Here is a 9,031-nt window from a genome sequence, read left to right on the forward strand (position 1 = left end):
GGGCTGAAGCCATTTTAGGCCTCTGCCATCCTGCACCCAAGCGCTCATTAAAATAGCATGTTGCTCCACACTGTCTCCTGTTGTCTGTTGGAGCGCTCTCGGGGTTCGAACGGATACAAAAACCTTACAATGAGGACTCTAAAGAACAATTTCCATTTCCTTAAAAACACGTACACACACACACAGGATTGTGATGATAGCGTGTGTAAAGGACAAATTAACTTGTAGGATTGGGTGCTTGATATCTTAAATGTATTTTTTTTTTTTTTTGAGCTTTTCTTGTGCGGCCTCTGGCCATGGCCATGATCAATGGGCCTAATTGAAATTAGGCCTCAGAGAGCTAGACTGGTTGAATATGGAAATAAATAAAGAGAAGGAAACTAGCAGGTTTCATTGAGCTAAGAAAATGACCCCGAAGCAAAACTTCTTGCCTTTGAATCTAGCTTCAATATAGACAAACTGTTTGATCTTGGGGAAGTTACTCAGCTCTGCTCTTACCTTCAGTTTCTTCATACGTGATATATGTTTCCTAGTAGTACCCATATTACAAAGTTGTCATGTGGATTAAGTGGGTGCCTATTTGTCAAGCATTTAGAATAGTGCCTGGCATAGAGAGCACGTGATGAAAGTTTGTGTTCCATAAACTGAAGCTTTCCCGTGAAGCAGAAGAGGCTAATTTATAAGGAAGTTTCTTTACATCTGCACAGTACAGCAGACCATGGAAAATCCTTGGTGCATTTGGTACTCCTTCAACTCCTTTCCTTTCCAGTCTAAAGTTTGCAGACAGGCTGTTATTCACATGCCTGCCAAGAGATTTAAACAAAAGAGAGATTCTCTCTCCATGATAAGTCTCAGATCTGTTAAAAGGTGGAAAACAGGGAACAGCAGATAGAACATGGCCAATAGCACTAAAAATAAGCCATAGCCTCGAAACTCTCTAAGCTTTATTGAGGTTTATCAAGACATTGCCCCCATTTGGGGATATACAAACACTAGATGTCGAGTTTACCCCTTTCCACCTATGTGAAGACTAACAGAGGAAATAGATAGGAAAGGCCTAAAATCAGCTTCTTAGAACTTTGTAAAACTAGTTCAGAGGATAGGACCTTCAGAATCCTGAGGACAAGGAGATAAACCTTAAAGGACTAGGAAATATGGCTTCCTTGATAAAGGCATCACTTTGGAACCAAAGTGGCTGCCGGTAAATGTCCTCAATTTTACTACCTGGCATGTGGAATTTGGTCAGTTACATATGTGAGCAATAACGGTTAGTTATCTAAATGGGCATACAGCTATTGGGGCAATAAATATTTTATGAGGGTTGTGTCAATTGTTATTTGTTTTAAAATGCTTTCATATCGGGGTAGCCACAATGTGTTTTATTATGTATTTGAAAGCATTGGATCTTTTGTACCTTAAAAGTCATGGTCTATTTGAAGTCTTCTTGATGCAAAGAAAAACTCTCATTTAAAAAATTACCACAAAAAAATTTTTTGTGTTAATTTAAAAAAATTGGCCCAACACAGTGGCTCCTGCCTATAATCCCAGCACTTTTGGAGGCTGAGGCAGGCAGATTGCTTGAGCCCAGGAGTTTGAGACCAGCCTGGGCAACATAGTAAAACCTTGCCTCCTCTGAAAATACAAAAATTAGCCTGGCATGGAGGTGTGCGCCTGTACTCCCAGCTACCTTCAGGAGGCTGAGGCGGGCGAACAGTTGAGCCCAGGGGCTCAAGACTGATGTGAGCCATGACTGAGCCACTGCACTCTAGCCTGGGTGACAAAGAGATACCCTGTCTCAAAAATATGATAACAATAATCATAACAATCATAATAATCGCTTGTTTGATTTTGGCAAGATAAACTCATGGTAACAAGCATACTATACTTCTCTCTTCTTCATCCCTTTCTAACTCTGAATATGATTGAAATTCTTACTTACAGAAAAAAAAACCTCACATCTTTGTCTGGTTATAAGTTTTTAAGAAAACATAATTATTTTTAGAAAATGCTGAAATAAATTGGAATAGTTTGACAAACACTTTTGAACCTGTTAGACTAAACAATATTAACCTCTGTTATCTATGTTTAAAATGATTATTTTAAAGAAATTAAGTTATATATTCACCAGGAAAACAGTAATGTAGACAGTAAAATGTTTCCTCTTCAAAGTTTCCTTTCTTGTTAAAGAATAAATCATAAGTGTTAGAAATAATAGTTTATTTTAAAGATGAACTTCCCTCAAGACCCCTTGCTTTATGCTAATAACTTTGTTAAGCCCTATCTCTCTTATATAGCTATTAAACATGCTCGTCAGGCACGTAGTACATTCCATGTCCTTGTACCTTCACCAAGATATTTGTGTTGGATGTGCTCATAGGTATGTCCTAGTTCACAGCCTATGCCCCTTCCTTATTTGGAAAAATTATTATTTTTGTACCTATTTTTAAAAGTTTTAAATTATTAGCCAATCAGATTGTAATTTAGATTGTGAGGTCTGACTCTAGCCAATGGAGACAGGACACAGCAATAGGGACCTCATGCGTAAGGAATAAATATTCTGGTGTCTCTTTATTCTGTGTATGCCTTTGCCATTGTTCCATCTGTGAGGGGCATCCTTTCTGCAGAAAGTAAAAGTTGCCTCACTGAGAGAATTTTTTGTTTGAATGCTGATTTTTTCTTGCAGAACTGAGGAACAAATATTTTGCATTTCTAACAAGTATGAAAATTTTTTGTATAGTGTTTTATTATGGATTTATTTTACTTTAAACTACATGTGAATAGATAAAGAAACAATATAAAGAATTAGCCCTTTATGACCCAGCCATCCCATTACTGGGTATATACCCAAAGGATTATAAATTATGCTGCTATAAAGACACATGCACACGTATGTTTATTGCAGCACTATTCACAATAGCAAAGACTTGGAATCAACCCAAATGTCCATCAGCGACAGATTGGATTAAGAAAATGTGGCACATATACACCATGGAATACTATGCAGCCATCAAAAAGGATGAGTTTGCGTCCTTTGTATGGACATGGATGCAGCTGGAAACCATCATTCTTAGCAAACTATCACAAGAACAGAAAACCAAACACCGCATGTTCTCACTCATAGGTGGGAACTGAACAATGAGATCACTTGGACTCAGGAAGGGGAACATCACACACAGGGGCCTATCATGGGGAGGGGGGAGGGGGGAAGGATTGCATTGGGAGTTATACCTGATGTAAATGATGAGTTGATGGGTGCAGCACACCAACATGGCACAAGTATACATATGTAACAAACCTGCACGTTATGCACATGTACCCTACAACTTAAAGTACAATAATAATAAATAAATTAAAAAAAAAGGAATTAGCCCTTTAAAGCACGTATAAATATTATTAGTTTGTAAATTTTTGCAACTGACTTTTAAAATCCTTTTTAAGTTTATATATGCTTTTGAAATGAGCTCATGTTTATATAAAGATATTAACTTATTTAATTTAACTCCTGTTAGTATTTCAAAATATATTATTTAGTCATTTATCCCGATTGATATAGCCATCTCTATTTCTGTGAACATTTTGGTTAGTTTTTCAACTGAATTTTAAATTCCAGATTTGCTGTTGCTCCCTGAATCTGAATGGATTTTTAATGGGAATTTCAGTAAGTGTTTAATTTCCATCACTATCTGTAACTTCACAACAACAGATGATTGACTTCAAACCAACAACTTCATATTCCACTACTTTGAGCTTACTTAGGCATCACCTCCCTGTAGTTCCCACCTGCTTGGACTTTGAGAACATCTGTAGCCTGCTAGCTACTTATACTCAAACCTTGCTGGAAATGCTGGTTTAAATTTACATAACTACTAAACCTTGTGATATGGTGTGGCTCTGTGTCCCCACCCAAATCTCATCTCAAATTGTAATCCTCATAATCCCCATGCGTGGATGGAGGAACCTAGTGGGAGGCAATTGGATCACAGGAGTAGTTTCCCCCATGCTGTTCTCACAATAGTGAGTCCATTCTCACAAGATCTGATGGTTTTATAAAGGGTTCTTCCCTCTTCACTCTCTCTTGCTCACCTGCCACCATGTAAGACATGCTTTACTTCCCCTTCGTCTCTATGACTGTAAGTTTCCTGAGGTCTCCTCAGCCTCAGGAAAGTCTGTGAGTCAATTAAACAGTGAGTCAATTAAACCTCTTTCCTTTTTAAGTTACCCAGTCTCTGGCAGTATAGCAGTGTGAAAATGGACTAATACACTTTGCCTTCTGAAGTAGGTTTGAGAGCTTCCTGAGCCTGAAAGGGAATGGAGAAATGACTTAAAGCCACCAGCTAATTGGGCTTAATCATTTGCACTCAATTGACTCTTCCCCTACCCCTACCCACATCTAAACCAAAGAAAGGATCATCCCATATTTACATAGCACAAAGAAATCTACTCTTCTGCTCTTTCTAGGATGGCTAAAGGCCATGGGAACTGGACACGTGGATGCTGTGGGGGAAGGACAAAGCCCAACATCAACTTGGACAGTTTACTAACCTGTTTATGGTAAGTTGATATCATTTGTGACCACTCCTAATGTGTGCCAGTAATAAGCTATTCCTGATGCCAGAATCTCTTACTGTTAGTGCCCTTTGTAGGCCTTCTGACCCTTACTCCTTGCTCCACCCACTGTTTATATCATGTGGTTTTCTCTCAGACCCTGATATAAAGCTCCTACTCTGTCTGACCTGACAAGCCACCTCAAGTGGACAAGGCACTTACCAACAGGTAAGGGGGCATTACAGGAGAAGAGCATGTCTAACATGGGATTTTCTCTTCATTTTGAGGTAGATACAGGGTGATTTTCTGAATAAAAGATCCCGGTAGTAATGAAGCTTAAGCAAAACCAAAGCTGATTTTGGGTAATTTGGCCTCTGTTATCCCCAAACCAAAAGAGAAATATCTGCGAGTGTAGCTATCTCAGTGGACCTTCCTGGTCACAGGAATTCCAAGAGGAGAGGATGTTAGAAAGATAATAGGGGCTCTGCTCTCTTCTTCAAACCCTCTTCCCTGTGTTCTCCTACAGAGATTGCTGATTTGCTCCTTAAGCAAGAGATTCACTGCTGCTCAGCATGGCTCAGACCAACTCATGCTTCATGCTGATCTCCTGCCTGATGTTCCTGTCTCTGAGCCAAGGTGAGATTTTTTTCCCCAGACGTCCCACAACCCCAGCTCTGAAGTCTTCCCTCCATCCTCATGCATAGGGTTCACTTGAAAAAAAGCAGAGTGAACATCAGAGGTTGATCATTATGGCTGATCTCATCCCATTCAAAAACATCCTCATTTCATTCATGAGTTTGAGACAGAATTTAATAAGACCACTTATAGGTGACCATTGTGGTTGAGTTTATCTAATTGAATCTATATGTGATGGCAGTTGGATGTTTTTATGTAGTCATTAATAGGATGGAGAGCTAAGGCAAACATGTACAGGGAAATCAAGAGAAACTTGAGAAAGGTGGAAGACTGGGTCTTTAAAGGCAGAAGCCTGAGCCTCAGAAATAAAAGGGAAAACGAGGACACATTTCTTTAGCCTATTCATTACAAGCTCTTGTATTGAGCAGAGGAAACTAGAAAAAAAAAAAGAGATAGGATGCAGGGAGCAGAAGTAAGGAGTCACTCCAGTACACACTGTATCAGTATGTTCTTATAACGGAAACTGAAAAGCCCCTAATTCACCTTCCAGCCTTTTCCTTGCCCTGAGAGTCTTTCTTAATTACCTCTTTTTTTCCCTCAGGCCAGGAGACCCAGACAGAGCTGCCTAATGCCCGAATCAGCTGCCCAGAAGGCACCAATGCCTATCGCTCCTACTGCTACTACCTTAATGAAGACCCTGAGACCTGGGTTGATGCAGATGTGAGTGAGGACAGCAGCAGGGGAAGGGAGGCTCATGAAGGTAGTGGCAGCTGCTAATTTGCAGTGTGTTCTGTGGCTGCAATGAGATAAGATTGATCCCTTCCCTATTCCACCACTGGTCCAAAACTTCCCAATCTACTTTATCCCATTATTTAACACATTCCTAGCACAGAGATACTGGTGGTCAGTGACAGCGTCACCAGGGACATTTCTGTGCTGTCCTTTTTCTGTTACATCCTCTGGAAGATCTCAGTAGATCCTTCACACCTTCCTCCTCCACTGAGTGCTCCATTTTCTTCACCTACAGCTCTACTGCCAGAACATGAATTCAGGCAACCTGGTATCTGTGCTCACCGAGGCAGAGGGTGCCTTCGTGGCCTCACTGATTAAGGAGAGTAACACTGATGACAGCAATGTCTGGATTGGCCTCCATGACCCCAAAAAGGTCAGTCTGCAGCCTCCTCTATCTCCTTATAAACATTTTTGAGAGGTAAGAGGGATGTTTAAGGTCTGGCACCTCGAGCGCCAACTTTTATCTTTTTGTTTTTCTAAATAAAAGAAACCTCTTTATAGATCCTATAATGTATGAGTTGTGAAGTTCAGTGTAGGTAGTTAGAGACATGAGCTGAAGGCTGAATTTTCTGGGCTCCTGGGAATTCATGCACACACTCATTGTGTCAACTTTTGGAAATGCATCTTTATGTACAACTTCTTCCCTATTTTGCTATTGTCTGTCTTGGAAGAGGTCCCTCTGTAGACTGTATAGGAAAAGAGTAGTGGAGGAGAAATCTACTGCTGGCATTTGTTATACATTTTATACAAATGTATAAAACTGTACAGTAGTTGTTGATATATTATTTAGTTTAACACTGTAAGTGTTTAGTTTAACACTATAAGTGTTAAACTAAACAATATATCAACAACTACTCTACAGCCAATGTTATGTTGTATATGAGAGTTCTGAGCTTCAGGAAAAAAGATCAGAACCACTCTCTGTAATGGGCTTTTATGGGTCTCTGTATCAAACTCTGAACACTTACTATTTGCTGGAAGAGGAGGAGGAATTTGGACATTCCAGAGAAGGAGCAAAAGCAGAGGAAATAATACGACATTCATGGTGACAACAATGATTATTCTTTCTGCTATATCTTGGCCTGTTTCTGAGTGTGCACACAGGCCTGGTTATTCTATTGATTTTTGAGTGACCGTGGCCCCTGTTCTGACCCTTCTCCACCTAGAACCGCCGCTGGCACTGGAGCAGTGGGTCCCTGGTCTCCTACAAATCCTGGGACATTGGAGCCCCAAGCAGTGCTAATGCTGGCTACTGTGCAAGCCTGACTTCATGCTCAGGTGAGAGGCAGACAATCTATCCATCTGTTGTTATTTCCCTCCCGTTTTTCTCTGGGGATGAACATGGGAACTGGGATAGAGGAAAGGTGAGCTCTTTATCTGGAAAATAAAGGAATATTTCCTCTTGTTTTTTGTTCTGAGTCCTAGATCGAGGAGGGGCTACCCTCCTTCTGATCCTCTCTGTCTGACTCTTCTCATTATTCTATAGGATTCAAGAAATGGAAGGATGAATCTTGTGAGAAGAAGTTCTCCTTTGTTTGCAAGTTCAAAAACTAGAGGCAGCTGAAAAATGGATGTCTAGAACCACTCCTGCAATTACTACAAAGTCAAAAATTAAACTAGACTATTTCTCCAACTCCATTCAGACCATCTCCTTCCTAATGAGTTTGCATTGCTGATCTTCAGTACCTTTACCCGTCCCAGTCTGTAGAGCCCTGAAAAATAAAAACAAATATATTTTTCTCCATTGTTCTGTCTTCTGCATTTGCTCTTTCTACAGCCCATGCTTGGGTGGTTGGGGTGGAAATGATTGTCACACTCCAGAGCTTGCCCCGGCCCATCCGCTTGTTAAAACCCCACTCACATTTTATGTATGTCGGGCTTATGAACATGTGGTGGCCTTGTTTATGACAAGATACAAAGATGAAGATTTCATCCACAACACATGTTAGCATGAACCTAGTGTGAGTTACACAAATAATTAAATTGTTGATCCAGTCTGACTGGAGTATTTGATATTCCAGAAGAATTCGCATAGTTGGGGTCTGAGGAGAACACATCTGTTCTTGGTTATGCAATTTGAAGTCAGGACTGAAGTGATAAATTAAGGAGAACTGTCAGGTCTACAGTCCTGAGTGCATTAGTGGTACATTTTTGGAGGCCAGTCTGCAAAGTTTGTTAAATGCTACTCCTTGGATGAATGAATAAGTGAATGATCAATTATGTAAATTAAATATACAGGCATACTTAATTGTCTCTTTAAATATCCTAACTCTCAATAAAGTCAAATTCTGAAATACTACTCTTAGGACTTTCACAAATTAATTGTGCAGGGACACAATTCAGGCCATAACATCAATCATATCAATAATAGAGTTAAATGTGATTTGATAACAAAGGAAACAAATTGTCAGCCTGGATTAAAGTAACAACAATGAAAACACGATTCAACTGTATGCTATGTATGAGAGACATGAGTTAGATTAAGACACAAATAATTTGAAAATAAAAGGAAGGAAATAAACATATTTTGCAAACAGAAACTATAAGAACACTGGTTTCTGTACTGTTCCTCAGTGTAATGCCTATATGAGATTGCTGAATTTCTACCCTATCCTAACTCTGCTTATCTTTAAGAAACAGAATGCCTGTGGTAAAAAGTTTCCTTTATAACCAGTTCAGCTGAGACTGGTTAGAATCAAGATCACCATCAAAGGACCTCAGAAAAATATCGGGTTCATTATGATCTCATTTCCATGCTAAATGACACTCATACCAGCACAATGACAGTTGACAATCACCATGACAATGGCCAGAAGAAGCAATAAAGGTACAAAAAGGAAGGCGCACTCTGATTCCAGGAAGTTCACAACCTGTTTCCAGAAAAGACATGAATATTCCTCCCTTTGTTTTTAATGCCCAGTTCTTTCATTAGAGAAACCCTATATTTTAACCCCTTTACCCCTAAGTAGCAGAGAAGCCAATTTGTGAGTCGTGTTCCTGCTTCTCAATTCCATGGCCATCAAATAAATCCTGCAGTGCTTGACACTCACTTTCTGTT

The 9,031-nt window shown here is 39.7% G+C and overlaps 1 protein-coding gene across 1 annotated transcript; it reads left to right on the forward strand.

Moving 5' to 3' along the window:
- The first annotated feature begins 4,738 nt into the window (after window positions 1–4,738).
- LOC102143004 (lithostathine-1-beta) lies at window positions 4,739–7,720 on the forward strand. The gene is made up of 6 exons (XM_005575473.3): window positions 4,739–4,773; window positions 5,072–5,181; window positions 5,783–5,901; window positions 6,209–6,346; window positions 7,140–7,251; window positions 7,460–7,720. The coding sequence occupies exons 2-6, from the start codon at window positions 5,118–5,120 to the stop codon at window positions 7,525–7,527; spliced, it is 501 nt and encodes a 166-aa protein (XP_005575530.2). The 5' UTR covers window positions 4,739–4,773; window positions 5,072–5,117; the 3' UTR covers window positions 7,528–7,720.
- Window positions 7,721–9,031: the final 1,311 nt, after the last annotated feature.

The sequence above is a fragment of the Macaca fascicularis genome, chromosome 13, assembly GCF_037993035.2.
Source record: "Macaca fascicularis isolate 582-1 chromosome 13, T2T-MFA8v1.1".
Taxonomy (NCBI): domain Eukaryota; kingdom Metazoa; phylum Chordata; class Mammalia; order Primates; family Cercopithecidae; genus Macaca; species Macaca fascicularis.

Excerpts from the sequence above, each read along its gene's own strand:
- LOC102143004 (XM_005575473.3), top strand. The coding sequence starts at position 5,118 with ATGGCTCAGACCAACTCATGCTTCATGCTGATCTCCTGCCTGATGTTC. Across the intron at positions 6,347-7,139 it reads GCCTCCATGACCCCAAAAAG|AACCGCCGCTGGCACTGGAG; the intron begins GTCAGTCTGCAG and ends TTCTCCACCTAG. Across the intron at positions 7,252-7,459 it reads AAGCCTGACTTCATGCTCAG|GATTCAAGAAATGGAAGGAT; the intron begins GTGAGAGGCAGA and ends ATTATTCTATAG.